The sequence below is a fragment of the Delphinus delphis genome, chromosome 1 (assembly GCF_949987515.2).
Source record: "Delphinus delphis chromosome 1, mDelDel1.2, whole genome shotgun sequence".
Classification (NCBI taxonomy): domain Eukaryota; kingdom Metazoa; phylum Chordata; class Mammalia; order Artiodactyla; family Delphinidae; genus Delphinus; species Delphinus delphis.
This window is the reverse complement of record NC_082683.1, coordinates 125,439,283-125,460,235: the sequence shown is the minus strand read 5'-3', so window position 1 is coordinate 125,460,235 and position 20,953 is coordinate 125,439,283. Positions and strand designations below refer to the sequence as shown.

General features: G+C 35.4%; 1 protein-coding gene across 3 annotated transcripts in view; it reads left to right on the top strand.

The window, feature by feature from the left end:
- Positions 1–20,953, top strand: part of NME7 (NME/NM23 family member 7) — a 263,043-nt gene that overhangs the window by 25,127 nt on the left and 216,963 nt on the right. Inside the window, exons 1-3 of one of the 3 annotated variants that reach the window (XM_060033644.2) lie at positions 16,646–16,684; positions 18,900–19,007; positions 19,745–19,911. In XM_060033644.2, the coding sequence (XP_059889627.1) occupies positions 16,661–16,684; positions 18,900–19,007; positions 19,745–19,911 (299 nt within the window). In that variant the 5' untranslated portion in view covers positions 16,646–16,660. Of the gene's footprint in view, positions 1–16,645; positions 16,685–18,899; positions 19,008–19,744; positions 19,912–20,953 lie in introns of those variants that run through there. The other 2 variants (XM_060033650.2, XM_060033658.2) reach the window with 2 other exon arrangements.

Here is a 20,953-nt window from a genome sequence, read left to right as displayed (position 1 = left end):
ATTCTATGTGAGAGGAACCTACACTGTCAACATATTTTATAGGCCTCTTCTTATATTATTAAAAACAGAAAAACTGATGTTGAACTTTTTAGTAGTACTCAGACAGCAGGAGCAAAGTACATTGTCTGGTGGTATATCTCTTCTTCCCCTCCCCCATCACTCGTGTTTGTAGGGGTTAAGTGTGGATACCTCAGTGGCCACTGAAAGGGAATGGGCCTCATAGGTGTTGAGAAAGTACTATTTTGTTTGTACAGTGATTAATGAAACTCATGCTTGTTTGAGTGCAAAAATATATGTATATGATTTGACTGATGTACATTTAAAAACTTGTAAATATATCAGTGACAAGCAATGAGTAATAACCTAAATTACTAGATATGCAAGGTAACGTTTTATAAGAAGTAGAAGTAAAGTAGTAAGATATAGGAATACGTAAACAATTAATTTTTTGTAATCTTACAGCAACAGATAAAATGGTCATGTAAATAACCTGCTCAGATATGTTGAATTAGGTGTTGTGTAAACAGTTTTCAGTAGGAACTGGTTCTTTTTTTTTTTTTTTTTTTGGCCACACTGTGGGGCATGTGGGATCTTAGTTCCCCGACCAGGGATCGAACGCACACCCCCTGCATTGGAAGGGCAGAGTCTTAACCACTGGACCACCAGGGAAGTCCTGGGAACTGGTCCTTAATGTGAGCCTAAGATTGAAGTATTGACCAGTTATTGACTGAATACCGACTTGTAGAAGGCCCTGGGATGTGCACTTTGGGGATATAAAAATGAATGATACCCTCATTTTGTCCTCAGGAACTTACGTTATAGTAGAAACATAAGGTGTGTATATAAACAACTATAAATATGCTTCCAAAGGCTCAGCTAAAATGCAAGGGGATTTCAGAGTACTGAAAAATGTCTTTCATTTGGGAGGCTCATGGAGATTTTTGTCGAGCAGGTGGAATTTGCATTGTGTCTTGACAAGAAGATATGTGAAGATTTTGAAGGAACAGAGAGAGACTGTTTCAAAAGTTTAGGAGAAGTACCGTAAATAAGGAGATATATGGTACATCTCATTGATCTAGGTCTGCAGAGTATTTAAGGGTGTATTTCAGCAGCATTCAGAACTGAAGTGTGATACTTTTTTGGTTTGGTCCCGAAAAACTAAATAGGCCAGTTATTTACTTACCATTTTAGAGTCTACCTGCACTTATCTTTATTCATCCTCCAGGAGGAGCCAGCCAGTTCTTCCTAGGATGTGATGATGGGTAAGAACTAGTTCTCTGATTTTCCCCTCCTCAAATAACAGTTTTTGCTTGGCTGTTGACCCATCCTTGCATAGGTGGTTCCTTAAAAGGAAGAGGAAATTACAACTCTGTAGTTCAGTGGTAAGAAGTGTAGCTAGTTAGAAGGCTCACCATTTTCCTGAGTGGGTGGGCTTTTATTTTGGCAAATCTGTGTGAGACAGATTTTCTTCTCTTTTTTTTTTATAGCTTTCACTCAATAAACAGAGGATTCAATAAAAGACAGTTTAGTTTGTGTCAAAATTAAATACTTTGAAATTTGGAAGAGTAGAAAAGAGGATGAAGGTAGAAGGACTAGAGTAAGATGAAAGGTATAGACAGTTTTACATTGCTTAGATATTAAAAATTTCCTTGTATTAAGTAATAAACCAAAATGCAACAGAGGGTGCTTACTGCTGTCCAATCATGAGGAGAACTAGTATTTTAAAACTTCAGCCAAAATTTCCTAGTTCCTTATAGTTGGCTAAAGTACTTTTAAAAATAGTAATGAGAATATTTTGTTACACTTATATTGATTTATAGAAGACAGCTAAATTGTGAGATCCCATAGGAAATGAGGGAAGCTGCAAAAGTTCAGTCTCAGTTCTTGGGCAAGTGGGAAAATGTAATGAGAAATACGCTAACAAAGCTTGCAGCAAATTTGATATAGTTTTTAAAGTTTGCCAAGTACTTCATTGCTTGCTGGAAGAGAAAAAACTTATAAGTGGCATTGAGTTATGATCTCATAGGTTCAAATAACTTATACAAATAAATATTTAAATAGTACACATTTTTAACTTGGTGTTTAGCTATTAAACTAGTTCTGTAGAAGTGATTGTTCTTGCTGGCTAGGATATAATTGCTTAATCCCAGTGAAGGGTTGTATTGGCTGTTTCACTGGACTCTGTTTTAGATACTTGATTTCAGAAACACTGCTTCTTTCTTCGCTTCATCTTTCTATGAGGATTTTAAGCAGTTTGACTGTGCCACTCAGTCCTGACCCAATAGCATGACAGGCTGTTTCCTTACAACCTCATTGAACTACAGAGTTGTAATTTCCTCTTCCTTTTAAGCTACTACACTCACGCACGGATGGGTCAATAGCCAATGTGAATTAAAATACCCCTCAGAAATGATTTCTTCCATCTTTCTGAATATACAATTGTTTCTCTCTGTACTGTCTGTTTTCAATTCAGGCAATTCAGGCACATTTATTTTAGTGACTGATATATTGCTTGGTTCCGGTAGGGAAAATCCTTTTTTTTTTCTCCTTTTTGAGGGTGGTGAGCCTGAAAGCAAAAAAGAGGATGTGAAGGGAGCAGTGGGTGGTAATACAATGTTTTTCAAAGGTTTTTGGCTTTATTTATAGCTCATAAAATCAGTTTAGTGGATCTCTATCGATGTTTGAAAAAAAGACTGGAATAAAAAATATCTTAGTAATCTGAAAAAGAATGGATATATATATAACTGAATCGCTTTACTGTATACCTGAAACTGACACAACGTTGTTAATCAACCATTCTCCAATATAAAATAAAAATTTAAATAAATTAAAAAAAATGAAGAAAAGAAAAAATATCTTAGTACATAGTGCATAGTAAGGATAAATATTGCATGAAATTTATCAGTAACATATTTACATGTATGTGTATATTGGGTCATAATGTGAAGTTATTACTGTAATAGTCAAAAGTTTGAAAGCTACTATTATAATGGGTTTTTAAATATATGAAAAAAATATGTTAATTGTTCCTAAATTGCATATACTTTCTGTAATTTTAAAAAATAACTAATAACTATGCATCTTTTCTCATTTAGATTCTAAGCTCCTTCATCAGTCTTACTCGTTCAACTTTGTAAATGTTTTCCATTCCTATCCTCTGTGCCCCAATATACTACTTTGTACTTTGATGACTCTCAATTAGTATTTCTCTCTTAACAATGATGCTTTGCATTCTATAGTTGTAAGATATGCAAGCAGCAGCCATTTAAGAATTTCACCTTTGACAATTTCAGAAACTAGATGTACAGTACTGGTTTCAGACATATAATAGATGATTGGTACATAATGTCATTACGTGTTTTTTTTTGGCTGCCTTGGGTCTTCGTTGCTGCATGCGGGCTTTCTCTAGTTGCAGTGAGCGGGGGCTACTCTTTGTTGTGGTGTGTGGGCTTCTCATTGTGGTGGCTTCTCTTGTTGCAGAGCACGGGCTCTAGGTGCACGGGCTTCAGTAGTTGTGGCCTGCAGCCTCAGTAGTTGTGGCTTGCGGGCTGTGGAGCGCAGGCTCAGTAGTTGTGGCGCACGGGATTAGTTGCTCTGCGGCATGTGGGATCTTCCCGGACCAGGGCTCGAACGCGTGTTCCCTGCGTTGGCAGGTGGACTCTTAACCACTGCGCCACCAGGGAAGCCCTGTCATGAAGTTTTGTTTTTTTTTTTCGGTACGCGGGTCTCTCACTGTTGTGGCCTCTCCCGTTGCGGAGCACAGGCTCCGGACGTGCAGGCTCAGCCCCCATGGCTCACGGGCCTAGTTGCTCCGCAGTATGTGGGATCTTCCCGGACCGGGATACGAACCCGTGTCCCCTGCATTGGCAGGCGGACCCTCAACCACTGCGCCACCAGGGAAGCCCCTGTCATTAAGTTTTAAAAGATGCATTTCTTTGAATAACTGAAGTTACTTGGGATAGTCTTCTCAGTTACTGTTTTGGGGCAGAAGAATCCAAAGTATTGTTCTTCAAGATGCATTCCTGAATAACTGTTAGTTCTACTACATAGAATTGTATAACTAGCAAAGATACCCTTCAAAATAATGGAGGTGAAATAAAGACATTTCCAGGCAAACATCTGCTATGTTTCTGAATCCACACTACCACATCATACTACTGTTGCCACTGCAGTTTTTTCTCTTCTATTTTTTTCTCTTCCATGAAGTGATTTTCATTCCCTAGGAGTCTTGTATTGACCTTGAATAACTCCTTTTCTTTAATCTCTTACAACACATCTTAAATGCAGTTTCCAGAAACATGTAAGAAGGGCCTCAGTAACCTTGACAGAGTCCTTCTATAACTGTAGAATGTTTCCTGTTCTTTCTTGGATTGAGGCCAAACAGTTTTCATTGTTAGTGATCTCCTCTGATTTATTATTGCAGCCGACTTTTGTGCTCAAATGTACCTTGTAGACAGGCTACCTTTCTCACTGTCTCTCATCTCTGCTGCTCTTTTGGCTGACCCAAAACTCTTCATTTTGATATTTTTCCTGATTCAGTTCTTTCGGTATCTGGAAATGAGCATTGATTTTTGGCATCAGACAAACCTTTCTTTGAATTCCAGCACTGGCCCTGACTAGCAGTTTGATCTGTGTAACCTCTTGACAATTAACCTTAATGTCTCTGAATCTCTTTCTCATGGGTGAAAATTGGGGGAGTACCTCCATGATAAGTTTCTGGTGAGGATTAACCTAGACAGTGTATTACCTACCCCTAATGTACTGTTAGTTCATCTCCCTTTTCCCTCCCTATCTGCTTGAGTCAGTATTTGATTCTAACAGTTGTGAGAGGTAAATAAGATTTGTAAACATTGATTAAAATAGTAGCAGTTTAGAGAACACTAAAAGAGTCACAAGTACCAGCAATCAGATGTAAACAGTGTATCCCATTGATTTATGCAAGATTATGATAGTTGGTACCATAAAAAAACAAAACAAAACAAAACAATAATGGCTCTGCCTTCCTTCCTTCCTTTTCTTCTTTCTTTCTTTTTAAGCATTTTTAAGTGTTCAGTCTTTAAAGGTGGTAACATTTGTGTCAGTATGTATTGGGCTGATACCTTATCTTTCCAATATCCTCTAGAGGCCTTATCAGAATGAAAGGTCCCTGGAAGAATAGAGGACTTGTTAAGGGAGTCTATTACAATGGAGCAATTTATAATCAAAACTCCTCTTCAGAAACCTTGTAGTTTATTTGTAAAAAGAAATAAAGATAATTTTTTGCTATTATCATGTATTATTCAGAAATAATTCATCTTCACTTAACATGTACACAAACGCATATACACCCATGAACTCATCCTTTACCCCAAGTACTTACGTATGGGGGTACATTTCTAGCCATATTAATATTTTATTTTGTTTCTTCTGTATTTATAATTGATGTGGGATTAGATAATGAGTATGATTTTCAATTTTTCCTGCCTTTCTCCCAGGCTTATTGCTATCAGGAATAAAAATTTACTTGAAAAGTTACCTTAAGTAGACATTTTATTTCACTGTTGAGCCATTAAATGAAGATTTAGATAATTTATTTGAAAATTATTTCCTGTGTTTTATTTTAGATACCAGAGAAGCCTTGGACTGACATGCTTTCTTATAAGTACATATTTCTCTCTTTTAAATAAAATATAGAACATTTCTGCTTTGCTTTGTGGACCTGGAGGCAGATTCTTCAGATTTTACTCCTATTTCATAAACATTCACATAGCTTCTCAGATTTCTTCTTGGTCCTGGAAACTAGTCACATAATTAATTTTGCATCTTAGAGTAGTTAAATGGTAAGATATGATACCTGCTCTTTTGAACATATAAGTTGTTTATAAGTATAATGTCCAATATGACTTTAAATATTATATTAGCTATAGAATGTAAGTGCTTTGTTATTATTTTCCATAACATTTCTGTGTTTCCATGCCGAGCCAAAGCACATGGTTTAAGTTTTCACATCTACAATTTGCAGCAGTAATTTCGTGTTGATTAATGTAATCTGTGATTTTTTTCCAGTGATGCTTTTCCTTTGAGAAGTTTGAATTATAATACTAATCATTAATGTGTAATAGATGATGTCATAAAATTTAGAAAGAAAATTGTTGCTCAATTTTGTACTGGTAAAAACAGACCCATAACTTTGAGCTCCCTAAAGGGCAAAAATTTGTACTGACTCTGGCTTACTACATGTCCTTTATAAAAAATTACTTACAGAAATAACTATATATGTTCAGTAGCTATACTTTTCATAATAAATACAATTTTAGTCACATTTGTGGTTTTCTGTTTGCCACAAATTCTTTTTTCCTTCCTACTGATTTTTTCTGCAAAGACCTTTAAAGAACTACTTACTAGGATTTGCTGCAGTGCAGGCTGCAGCATCACGAATCAAAAGAGGCCCTTCTTGTATATCAGAAAAAGGCCAGTAAGGGAGATGAATGTGTGCAGTGCAGCTCGAAAGTCACATGTGGCCCTACAAGCCACCGTCACTGCTATGAGACTTAGGCAACAGAAATCCTAGTGCTTTATATACACTAAGTCATCTAATCCCCACAACTACCCTAGGAGGAAAGTACTATTACTATTCCCATTTTATAGGTGGGGAAACTGAGGCTCAGAGAGGCTCTCTCCTATCTTGTCCATGTCACCCACCCCAGGTCTGTCTGACTCTATAGCCCGTGTTCTTAGCTATCCTGAAGTATTCCCCATCTGACCCCAAAAGAAAATTCTTTGTAGTTTCCTGGATTTTCTTTTCAAGCAGCACAGCTCAGAGCCATGTCATTTGCTATAGGCTACCAGCAAATGAGAGAAGCAATAGTAGCGGCAGCAGGCTCAATTTGGCACATGCATTGCCAAATACTGATAATGCCAGGTCCAATCAGTATTTGTTGATTGATTACTATAGAGTCATCAGAAATGGAATGGTTCTTTTTTTTTTAATTGAAGTATAGTTAATTCACAATAACAATACTGTGTTAGTTTCAAGTGTACAGCAAAGAATATATACATATATTTTTTCAAATTATTTTTCATTATAGGTTATTACAAGATATTGAGTATTGTTCCCTGTGTTACACAGTAAATCCTTGTTGCTTATCTATTTTATATGTAGTAGTATCTGTTAATCTCCTACTCCTAATTTATCCCTCCCCCAACCCTTTCTCGTTTGGTAACCATAAGTTTGTTTTCTTTATCTGTGAGTCTATTTTGCAAATAGGTTCATTTTCATTATTTTTTAGATTCCACAGATAGGTGATATCATGTAATATTTGTCTTTGTTTGTCTGACTTCACTTAGTATGATAATCTCTAGGTCCATCCATGTTGCTGCAAATGATGAAATTTCTGGAATGGCTCTTTCTGACCAGTAATATTGAAGTGTATGAGGCCAAGGTACAATTATACTTGGTGGCACAAGCTTAATAAACTTACTCTTGAACTAAGGGATATTTTTAAAAGCATACGCACATGTGAAAGATTGTTAGTTTCACATGATCCATGTAGGGCTGGGCTTTCCTTTTTACATATATATTACCCAAAATGAATGACTAGACATAGAACTTACACTCTTCACAAAAGTTAACTCAAAGTGGATTACAGACCTAAATGTAAAATGCAAAGCTATAAACTCCACTGCAAGCACAGAGAAAGCACAGTGGTTAACTTCATCTAGTGTTGGGTCCTGGCCAAATGGTGCAATGAAAAGAATTGTTAAGAGCATGATTGACAAGTCAAGGAATCTGCGATGGATAGGGAAGGAAGTGAAGGAAAGAGGCTGGGGGGTTGGGGATGTGTGAAAGGGCTGCTGCGCTGGAAAACCTGATGATATAAAAGAGGGAGAAGTTGAACAAACTAACTGTAAGGACAGGAGGATATGGGCAGTGAAGAGAATGCTTGAATCCCTGAATTTGGTGGTGGAACACCTTCAGGTAATAGCAAGGGTCGGGGTGTGGCTACCTCATCTGTATTAATCCCGTCCTTTCTTCTAGCATTATCTGCAAGTTCATTCATTATCATGCTTTAATCAACGTACATATGGTTTTAAATTTACCTGTTTTACTAACGAACATTATTATTTCTATCGGTTATCACCTATTTTTCAAAAAGGAATTGAAAGAAGGAAAAATGTTTTCAAAATGAATGGAAGAAACTTACCTAAGTAATCAGCCTGTACGTGGTATAAGCCTACTATTTAAAAAAAAAAAAAAAATGACTGAACTGGGAGATGATTCATACCAGAATGTCATTTGAATGGACAGCAATTTTCACATGCTACATTTTAAAATGACATTTTTCTTTTTTAGAAGGCATTACAAAATAAATTTGGAAAAACAATCTAAGGTTTTTCGACATTTAAAAATGCATACCATCAAAGGGAAATTAAAAATAAAGGTTGTAAAGTGCTTTACAGCACATTCTGATGACTAGTTATATAACCAGTGTAAAATGGGTTTTGAGTAAGATGAGAGAAAAATTAAATGACCTACTTAACTGAGTCAGTTGTGATATAGTAGAACAGTGAATTCAGAGCCAGGAGTTCTAAGTTTTTAGAAATAAATAAGAGTAATGCAACACAATAGTTTTTTATTTTTCTATTTTTTATTTTTTTGGTCAAAAAAAAGAATTTGTGTGATTGTTTGACTGGCTATTCTCCGTGCTAGATTATAAGGTCTATGAAGGCAAGGGCGATGTTTGTTTCTAATCATCATTGTCATGTCTTGATGTATCCTAGTACCTAGCATAGTACCTAGAACATGGTAAGTGGTCAATCTGTTGAATACACGAATTGGTGGATGGAAATCAGATGATGTATAAAGGTGTGATAGCTTTGCCTCATCCTTTTCATCATGTAAGTAGTGAGGCCTATACTTAAATAATGGTAAGATTGTATGTAGAGATATAAATAGGTTGAAGCAAGTCACTTTGACAGTTGTAAGCATTTTATTCAGAGAATACTGAAATACACTGTAGACATGGTTTGAACTGTAGACATGAGATTGAACACACTATCATACAGCCCTTCAAGTGAATGCTCTAAAATCTAAGCTCTAATTTTAAATCCTGTAAGAGCTGGAGATGTTGGAGATGCTCTGAGATTAGAAAGTCATCATTTCACCCTGAAATTCTGATCTTTAATTTTGCTGATTTGCTTCTGATCATTAATCATTCTGATTTATTGACAATGTTAAAAATTCATTGTTTTGTTTACTGTTTTGTTTACTGTTTACTGTTAGCCAGTGCCTTTTGGTTCTAACAGGAGACCTTTTCAGTTTTCTACGCTGTGTATCAGACCCTTTTACAAATGTGCTCACATTAATTTTTACAACTTTTGTAATCGGTGTGATTTTTCTCATTCTCCAAATGAGGAGACTGAGAGCTCCAGGACCGTGCTCCAGACACACCACCTGTTTTTATTTTGGCTAATGCTTACATTAACTGAAAGTCAAACCCAAATTTTTATAGAATATATAGAAACTCCCACATACGACTGTGCTTTGTATTAAGAGGCCTGTATAAAACTAATAACATTTTCTTTTAAAAATCTGAATGACTTTCCTTTTTCTTCGTTCTGAAACCATGGTTTCAGATTTGTTCTCAGTGGATTTACCTCTTTCTGTATAATGCAAAAGGATATTCTCCTCTCTGCTTTTGTGTTGAGGATTTGCTCTCTGCTACTTTCTCTGCATTCCACCTCTACTTGAGAATGCATTTTGCTTCAAAGCATCCCTCCCCCAACTCCAATCTATCTTTCTAACTATCTGTTTTATAAGGGGAGGGGAAGAGTAAGTTTCATATAAAATTAAAAAACACGATATATCTAATTGCTCACCAAAAGTTCTACCACGTAAAACACTTTAAAATGAAGATTTTTTTATAGGGAAATTTATTTTTTGTACTGACTATATAAAGTTTAGAAAATACAAAGAAGTAGGAGAAAAATAAATCTTAGCTTTTAATGTTAATTTTCCCATTCTTTTTGTATCATATATCTGATATGTAATTGTTTACACTGAGTTTTAAAGGGCTGTTTTTATGATTTTTATGATTTTATAAACAAATTTACATTGGGAGAACACAGACAATAACAATATAAAGGTGGGAAAAAAACTACAGAATGCTGCCACCCAAATTTAACTGTTTATATCTTAGTGTATTTCCTTAACACTCATGTTATACTCTTTGATTATTTGTTTGTTTTGTTTGATTTTTGTATTTACATTCTGATTTTATAGTGTAGTTGGTGGAAGAGAACTCCAAGAGTTCTAGATGATATATGATATGAGGGAGGATCTACTGACAAGTAGTATCTTTGCTGGGTGTTTAATTAGTCCTTACCTAATTAAAGAGAAAAAAAAAAACTGGCTTCAGGTCTTCAATATAATTTGAAATTAAACTCTAAAGAAAACTATAAATTAGCAAACAATTTAACCCCTCTTGACCTCAAATAATAAAAGTAACACAAGCACCAAACAGGGTCAACCAGGGCAGAAAGGTGTAAATTGAAAAGGGCCCTCTCCAGTCCCCCGACCCCCTCATGCACTGTGAGAGAGTTGAGTGTGTGCAGTGAACCCCTAAAGTCATCATCACTGGCTTGTCACATTCCTGAGTGTCCTTCCAGAACACTGTTCCCTACCGATACTACGGTATTATGTTGAATAATAAGAATTTGGGTCATCATCCCTCAAGTTCTGGGGCCATGAAAATGAATGCTCATTAGGTTTCTCTGTGCTGATGTAGCAAAAGGAATGGAACCACTTTTGTTTAGGATTAATAATACTCTGATTACAGTTTCCCCACTCTGCCTCGGGTTTGGTTATTGTTTACATAACCACTGGCATGTTGTTTCTTACTCTTTGCCATCTTGCAGAACCACTGTGCTTTTTGCTGCTTAACGTCTCTCTCCCCTTGCTGCCCCCAAGCTGCAGCTCATGAAAGCTTCTCTTCCATTTTTTTTGGCTCTCTTCTTAGCTTTTTGACTATAGTGTGATTAGGGGAGGAAAAAGTATTCCTCAATCCTCGTAGGGTCCCCGGGTCTGAAATTTAAACTGACAAAGACAGATTAACAGGAGAAAAGCATACATGTTTATTTAATGTAAGTTTTTCGTGACATGGGAGCCTTCATAAGGAAATGAGGACCTGAGGAAACAGACCTGAGTGTTTTTATGCTGGGTTTGATGAAGACTGGACAGTCTTGGAGGAATATGGTAAGTTAAGGAGTAGGAGGGAAGGGTGGTAAACTAGGGGAAACTCAGAGAGGGCTGTTTGTTGGGAGTTTCCTCCGTGTCCCTTTGCTTTCAAAGGGTATAGGCAGGGCAGCTCTCACATGAGGGTTTTATGACCTATTTCAGGGAAGAAGGGTTGGGTAAAGGTCAGAGTGACCTTCCTGCTTCTGTTGTTCTCTCAAACTCCTTCGGCTTAAAATATTCAATATGCCAAGGTTTCATATGTTGGGAGTAGTGTGTTTCGAACCTTATAGTGTGGCTATCTGCTTATAATATTAAAAAAATGAGATGGCACATTGGTGATTATTTACAAAATTGGAACAAAGTGTGCTTGAATGTTTTATTATGTATAAATTATATTTGAAATGTTCAGAAGAAGGAAAATGATTTAGCTTCTTTAAGAAAAAGTCTCATTTTGCTAGAGCATAATCTTTAAATGTTCTGCATAATGGTATTTCTGACAGAAATGGAAATCTCTGTTGTCCCGGTGATCATCCAGGCAGTGACATTCTCATCCGAAGATCTGGCAGAAAACTGGAGGTGTCCCTATGTGTGACTAAAGTGTTAGTTTCTCCCTCTTGAGTTGGCCCTGGAAGCCCAGTATTATGGAAAGATCTGAGTCATAGCAAGTGGAGTTTCAAGTTTTAACTCAGTCGTTAACTAGCTCTGTGACTTTATGCGAGTTATTTATATTTGCTTGCCTCAGTTTCTTTATCCATAAAATGAAGGGTTTGAACACGATGATATTCAGCTTTGAGATCACTGAAAAAAAAAAAGGAATGGAGTTCTTTGCTAGATTTGCCTCAACTTAGCTGAAAATAAAATTCTTAAAATTTCTCAGGTAACTTTGGGTTAGGTGTGTGGATGTGAATATGTGCTCGTGTGTGTGTGTGTGTGTGTGTGTGTGTGTGTGTGTGTGTGTGTGTGTGTGTGTGTGTGTGTGTGTGTGTGTGTGTATGTGTAGTGAGGCAACTAGTTGAAAGGCCAGCCTGAATGAGATGTTCAGATGTACCATTGTTTTCTGCCAAGTTCAGATGTACCACTGTTATATCTCTAGACATCTTTTGACTCTAGGAAATAACTAAAGTTTCTACTGCAAAGGTTAAGGTTAAATCAAGTTTGAATACAATTTTTACGTGGCATGATAAACCTTTTTTCATAGAGGAAACAATACTTGCTTGAGAGTTACTTTCTTCTATTAAATAGAAATTCTGTTATTATTCATATATAGTTTTTTAACAATCTCATTGAGGTAAATCACAGTTATAGATGAAGGAATGGGCTAATTGTTTGAGAGATTATGAAATATTTTTTCTTTGTGTGTAGGTGCTGTTGTGAAACTCTATGCCAAAACTTCAAGAGGTCAGACCCAAGAGCTTAAGCATTTTTGAAATCTTGTGGACATAGTTATTGTATCTTTTTCTGTGTGACAATTATTTATCAGATTTATTGAACTGATCTGTAGTGTTGCAAACTCTCCTTTCGACATTGCATTAGGTTGTTTGGTTTCTGATGGAATTTTAAAAGTTAACACAACTCTATTCTTTCCCCTCAAAAGTGTGACCTCTGGTATCTATTTACTTTTTTTCTTTTTTTACAATAAAAAAAGTAATTGTTTTTATTGTTTTTTCTTAGAGGTCATGACTACGTTAGAATATAGTATTCGCAGTGAAAATGGTTTCAAAGCAGGAAGTTATTGGCAACACAATATATATATATGTATATATATATGTGTGTGTGTGTGTGTGTATATACTTTCTGTAATTTCCTAAATAACATCTGCTTTGTAAAATTTTGTTTGGTATCATAAACTGATGGTATTTTATTTTACTTTACTTTAAAACAGCTTTATTGAAATATAACTCATGTGCCATAATATTCACCAATTAAGGTGTACAATTCAGTGGGTTTTAGCATACTTATCATTACAAACAATTTTAGAACATTTTCATTACCGCAAAAGAGTAATACCATACTCATTAGTAGTCATTCTCATCCCTCCCTCCCTGAAAACCCTGGCAACCACTAACCTACTTTTTGTCTCTAGATTTGTCTGTTCTGAACATTTCATATAAGTGAAATCATATAAATGGAATATGTGATCTTTTGTAACTGGTTTCATTTATTTAGCATAATGTTTTCAAGATTCATCCATATTGTAGCATGAGTCAGTACTCCATTCCTTTTTATTGCCAAATAATATTCCATTTTATGGACATACCACAATTTATCCATTCATCAATTGATGGACATTTGGGTCACTTCCACTTTTTTGACTATAATAAATAGTGCTGCTATGAACATTCATGTACAAGTTTTTGTATGGGTGTATAGTATATTTTCAATGAATAAAGCTGTTATGAAAATTCATGTACAAGTTTTTATATGGGTATATACTATATTTTCACTTCTCTTGGGTATATATCTAGGAGTGGAATTGCTGGGTCATATGTACTCTATGTTTAACATTTTGAGGAACTGTCAAACTGTTTTCCAAAGTAGCTGCATCATTTTACATCTACCAGCAACATATGAGAGCTCCATTTTCTCTGCATCCTCACCAACATTTATTATTGCCTGTCTTTTTTATTATAGCCATTCTAGTGTGTGTGAAGTATTATCTCATTGTGGTTTTAATTTCCATTTCCCTAAGAGCTACTGGTATTGAGCATCTTTTCATAGGTTTAATGGCTATTTGTATATCTTCTTATATCTTCTTTGGAAAAATGTCTACTCAGATCCTTTGCCCATTTTGTAACTGGGTTGTCTTTCATTGTTGAGTTGTTAGAGTTCTTAATACATTCTGGATACTAGACCCTCCCTTATCAGATATATGATTTGTAAATATTTTCTCCAGTTCTGTGGGTTGTCACTTTGCTCCCTTGATGGTATCATTTGGAGTCCAAATTATCTATGTTTTTGCTGTTGTTGTTTTGTTTCATTTTTTGGTCACTTGTGCTTTTGGTTTCTTGTCTAAGAAATCATTTACTAACCCAAAGTCACAAATGTTTTCTTCTAGCAGTTTTTCTAGCTTAGCTCTTGGTGTTTAGGTCTATGATCCATTTGAGTTAATTTTTGTATAAAGTGTGAGGTAGGGATACAGTTTCATGTATTTTTTGGCCTATGGATATCCAGTGGTCCCAGTACTGTTTATGGAAAGACTGTTCTTTCCCCATTGAATGGTCTTGCTGCCCTTGATGAAAATCAGTTGATCATATACGTATGAGCTTATTTCTGGACTCCCTTCTATTAGATTAATGTATATCTATTCTATGCCAGTATTACACTGTCTTGATTACAGTAGCTTTGCAGTGTTTTGAAAATAGAAAATGTGAGGTCTCCAACTTTGTTCTTCTTTTTCAAGACTGCTTTAGCTCTTCTGGGTCTCTTGGCTTTCCATACGGGTGTTATATAGGTTTTAAAATATAGTTTTATATTTAAGGTGTTTTTGGTATTTTATAAGAACAGACCTCACTGACTCTTGATTTCTTAAGATTCTGAAATTGGGATATTATTGAAAAGAGATATTTTGTTAAGTATGTTTGATGTCACAGGGAGTAACCTGATTTCCTTATCCTATTTTGTAATAATCCATACCCTTTCTCCTACATGTTTGTTAAAGGTTACAAAATTGACCCTGTCTAGAATTATTTAACTTTACATAGAGGAGTAGTTAAATAAATAAGTTCATCATTAGTTTAGGCCCACTGAATGCTTTCTTTAACACTGACTTTTGCATCATTTTATGTAAGTAGTGCTGTTTAGTGGGACAAAACATGTGCTTTGCAAAGTCTGAAGAACCAAAGTTTGAGGGCTGACTTACTCATTTCTTTGCTTTGTAACCTTGGACCAGTGTTCAAATTTTCTGAGCTTTACTATCCTTGTCCATGAAATAGTATCCCTATTTCTGTCAACCTACATTGTCTGTTGTGAGAATGAAATGAGATAATGTATGTAAAGAACCTGCTACTGAGTAGCTACTCTAAAAATTATTATTGTCATGCTTAATGGTTATCATTAATTTCTTAAAGTTTGAATGGCACTAATTTATTAAACACTTTGATAATTGTTTTCCTGTTGTCTGAGCACTAGGAGATGAAGAAAGGTCATTCTAACAGAACAGAGGGTGAAAAATTGAACAAAATGTCTCCAGTTTGCGTGCCTATTAGCTTAAGAGACATTCTCCTCACTGATGCTCATTGGAATTTGAGAAAAGGTCGAGCAACTGATGTAGGAGATACTTTTTTTGCTTCACATAATTTGAAGAATATTGTCTTCCCCTCACACCCTTTATATTCTTATTGATCTGAATTCAAATTCTACTTATTTTATATCCCACAAGACATTATTGTTATTTTGTATATGCATTATTTATTTAGATTTACCCACATATTTACATTTCCATTGTTTTTCAGTCCTTCTGTTCCTTGAATCATCTTGAATCATTTTCTTTTTTCCTTCAGAACTTCCTTTAGAATTTCTTTTAATGCAGGTGCATTGGCAATAAATTTTCTGTTTTTGCTTGTCTAAAAATATCTTTATTTCACCTTCACCTCTTGAAGCGTAATTTTGCTAGTTATAGAATGCTGTGTTGGCAATTACTTTTCATTCTTGAATTTCTGATTGATTAAAAAATAGATTCTGGCTCTCTGGTGAAATTATTAATCTTGACATATATTTTTCATGCCTATCATTGTTATTTTGAAAACTTTTCAGATAATAACTAGGGTATTCATGGATTTCTTTCTATTGTCTGTTTTTTTGCTCTTGGTCTTCTTTTTTTGGTATATCTGGTAGTTTGTCTTTGAAAGCTTGACATTGTGTATGAAAAGCCATATTTCCATCTCTGGAGATGCAGGGGGATGGAATGGAGGAAACATCACTTATCATAATTGAACATTGAGTGAACACAAAACTTGTTTCAAATTTTGTAAGGATCTGTTTACCTTTAGTTTGCCTATGCTCCTGGAGTGTAATGCTCCAGGAGTCACAACAGAAAGGCTAGATAGTTTATCAGTGGTCTCCTTTTTGGTGGGTTTGAACTCTCATTTTCCTCCCTCCAGCACTGTGATGCTACTGAAAGCTCCATTGAACAAACACAGCTTTGAGCTCACTTCTCTGTGGTTTCCTTTTCTTCCGGATCTTTGCCCCTCAAGTCTTGTCTGCATTGGTAGGCCCAAATTCCAGTGTTTGTCTACTTACCTCCATGACACTGTCAAAAGCTCTGCTAGCTTCTCTGCCTCTTAGCAGCCTTCCCCTGCCAGCTTCTTGGGATTCTCAGTCTCTTGTCCAGCTTGACTTAAGTCTCAGCACAGGTCCTCAGGTAAAAGCAGTATAAAGAATGCTGTGCTCACCTCAGTGAACGTCCTGTCTTTCTGAATCTTAGATCATCAAATCTGGCTGCCTTAGATGCTCTCCAACGTCATCAAACAGGTATATTTTTTTAACATCACACTTTCCGAGTTGTTCTTGGAAAGTAGCATTGATTTGCTCTAAGCTACGTTGTCAGCCAGAAACAGTACTTCCTCAGTTTGTTTTCTTTGTATTAAAACTGTTTTCTGGATGATGAATCATGAAAAATTCTACTACCTGCCTCAGAGTTAAAGAGTGTGATTGGCAGCTTTTGTGGTTAAGGCTGCCTGGATAAATGGAAGTGCCAAGTTTCATTGGTTTTTCATTTGCATCACTTTCTTTGCCCTTTTACCTTCAGTTAGATGTCTCATCATTTCTTCCATTTCATAATTTTATTTTAGTGAAGGCAATATTTCAATGATCTTTTTGAGTGAATGAATATTTTAATATAGATAGTAAAAATTTTAATAAACCACTAATATTTAAATTTTATATTAAAAGGAGAGTATAATACTAGAATGCACAGTGAAACCTAAATTTTAAAAATCTATATTAAAAAATAATAAAAGCTGTATTTATAGGGATCAATATGAAAAATAATGAATGAAGAAAGTCTTGTTATAGTATGTCTCTTACCTTTGTTTTCTCTTGACTAATAAACATTTAAATGTGTCTTTTGGATGATTGTGGGAAAAATAAAATAGTGTCTTAAAAGCTATCTCAATTATAGCTTATGAGTACAATCATAAATATAACTAGACATAGTACTATTAGAATTTATAAGTGAATTATTAACATAAAAGGAACCCGTCTATATACTATAACCAGAGAATCAGATGCTAAATCCAGAATTAGCTACAAAACCCTTAGATTCCTTTCTTCTTTATGTCCTCATTTGCCTATTATGATGTAGGACCTTTGGGGGCTAAGATATTAATAACATATGATGGGAAATCCTGCCTAATAGTCAAGGAAAGAGGGCCATTCTTCGACTTAACGTTTTCATTTGTATGCACCTCACAGATCTTCAACTAGAGGGAGCTGAAGTGATCAAAGGGCCTCAGCTCCTGTGCTGTGGAATCTACTGCTGCTTTTGTGCTTAGGACATGCTTCCCAAGGGCTGCTCCCAGCCCGTGACTGAGAGGAGCAGGGATACTAAAGCAGGCCTGTCCCTGGAAGTCAGAGAACTCTCTGAGGGCTAACTGGCTTGCGCACCGCCCAGTGGTCTTTTTTTTTTTTTTTTTTTAACATCTTTATTAGAGTGTAATTGCTTTACAATGGTGTGTTAGTTTCTGCTTTATAACAAAGTGAATCAGCTATACATATATGTATCTCCCCATATCTCCTCCCTCTTGCGTCTCCCTCCCTCCCACCCTCCCTATCCGACCCCTGTAAGTGGTCACAAAGCACCAAGCTGATCTCCCTGTGCCTTGTGGCTGCTTCCTACTAGCTAGCTATTTTACATTTGGTAGTAGTGGTCTTGCTGAACCTTCCTTAGTCTGTAGAGCAGTCCGGAAGGATTCCACCCAGTCTTCCTTCACTCTCTTCTTCACTCAGTGTCAGATTTGTATTGTGGTCTGTCAGCCTTCCCTGGATCCCTCCCTATTTTCTCTTGTAGGAATTTCCTGTACAGAATTTCTCTTACAGAATAGAATTTTTGCATGTTTAATCCTGTCTTGGCATCGTGTCTGCTTCTCCGGGGACCTAGACTAACACATTCTCTCACTGTTTCTATAAAAAAATACTATCATGTGAAATTACTAAGGAGAGTAAAGATGCTTACTATAATTTGAATGACAACAATATTCTAATACTGCTGGAGTCTTAAATGTAGTACAGTTATGTTCTAAATGTAATTGAGAGCTAGCCACTCAGAATTTTTTTCTCATACTAATTTTCTTTTCTTTTTTTTCTCATACTAGTTTATTGATTATCTGCTTATATGTAAACTTGCTTTCAGAAGGACTGAATTATCACAGTAGTCAGATCAGGAGCTCATGTTCTAAAAAAAATATCAATTTATCCAGGATGATTGGATGGCTGTGAAGTATTAAGCAGTTCATAAGTCATCTTTGAGATATCTAAGGGTGTTTAATAAGAAATTAGAAGGAAATATGTATGAGGGTATGTTGATAACTGGCATACTGTTGAAAAGCAGAATTATTCAATACAATAAGTAATAATAAATTTCTTCATTGCAAATATTTGATAATTCTTTCTTTCAATTTGTATGATTTTTACAAGAGTGCTTATATTTTATATGTTAGTGTTAAAATTCTTCTATCCTTCTTTACAGAATCATAGTGAAAGATTCGTTTTCATTGCAGAGTGGTATGATCCAAATGCTTCACTATTTCGACGTTATGAGCTTTTATTTTACCCAGGGGATGGATCTGTTGAAATGGTAAATGAGCCTTTTTTTGCTTTAAAGTTGGCAAACGGAGTGAAGGTGGGATCCAGAGAGGAATAGGATTGCCTTTTTTATAGTTGCTTGTAAAAATACATTCTTTTCATTTTGGGAATTTTAAACATTTTGGTATTATAATTCCAATACAAGAAGATACCTTGTGTCTTTACTTTTAATAGAAATTATTTTTTTGGTTAGAAAACTGAAGTGGGATTACTTATGCTTTGGATTAAGTGATAGTCAATAAGTGGCTATAGATAAAGATTATCATGCTCATAAATATGTCACCATTGTTGAATGCTGTTATCGCTACAAAAAGTCAAATTGAAGAAGACTGAGTTAAAAGAGTCATGCTTGTTTCTTTGTGTCCCTTTGTTGAGGACTCCTTTTGCAGGTGGACCTATTTGGTATTGGGATTTTGTGTTGTCAAGAAAGCAGAAATTTGGAATTTTTCTGGGATTTCATAGGCACTAATTTGCTGCAGTGATTTGGAAATAAATCTTTCTATCCAGTGTTTTTTAAAGTATAAAATTTGTAATTTTTATGTTATTACTAGAGTAGACTAGGAAATACATAAGTTATGAAAGAAATTATGATTTGTACTTATAGCAAAAATGAAACAGAATGTAACTTATGTTTAATAGAGCAAAATTAATAACTATTTCTAGTTTTATAATAAGGTTAACATTACCTACTGATAATTATTTGTTTCATTGTATTGTTTTTGATTCCAGCATGATGTAAAGAATCATCGCACCTTTTTAAAGCGGACCAAATATGAAGACCTTCACTTGGAAGATTTATTTATAGGCAACAAAGTGAATGTCTTTTCTCGACAACTGGTGCTACTTGACTATGGGGATCAATATACAGCTCGGCAACTGGGCAGTAGGAAAGAAAAGTAAGAAAGCAAGTATATAATCTTTTTAAAATTCTTAGAACATTATGTATGTCTTGATACCAAATTCAAACTTCTTGTTTCTATCTTTTGTTTTTACAGTATAGATATTTTTCAGTGATCCAATTCAGTATTATGACATTTTTAGAATTTTGTGGAGCAGATTCTGTGATTTGCTCTTCACTCAGGGAACAAAGTGATGCTCATAGTCTTAGGCAATGATTATTTTCCAGAGGAAAAAATGCAAACCTTTTATACACCCTCATCATTCTTCTAACTGGGAACTGAAACTGTAAGTCTTAGTGTACAGCATAAAGATGGTTTATGGGGGGGAAGTAGTGATTGCCAGAAGCTCAAAGGAAACTCAGGAAAGTAAAGCTATTTCTTGTAGAAGAGTAGGGAAGGCTTTGTGAAGGTATTTGACAGGATCATGAGAGATGGACTGAATTTTTACCCAGTTGGATCAAGTCAGAGGAATGCTGGTCAGAGGAATGAGTATGAGTAAAAATACAACAGAATGTTATACACTAGGCAGAGCTCATTGTTCTTCATGACTGGCTTGGTGGTTAAACATTTTTTTTAATTTAAGTAGTAAAATAGACTGATTAGGATGGTAGCCATAGGTATGAAGAGGAAGGAAGGAAAGTGATTAACCGAAGTACGGTAATAGTAGTAATGATAGGCATTAATATCTGTTAGCTATTTTTATAAAAGGTATTGTGTTAAAATGATTTGTGTGCATCATTTATTTAAGCCCTACAACAACCTAATACACAAGCTAATAATATTATTATTAGCTCCATTCTGCAGATGGAGAAGTTGAGGCTTAGTGATGTTAGGTAACTTGCTGAAGGTCACAGAGTAGAGGCAGGATTAAAGCCCAGCGTCTGTCTGAATCAAGAATAGGAGGATTTAATCACAGGAGAATGGATAGGACCTGCAAAATGATTGTCTTCTTTCTGTCTCAGTTCATTTTTATGTCTCCTGTGGCACCTCACACATCTCTTATACATTACAAGCACCTTGTCTGTGTTAGATGAATGAA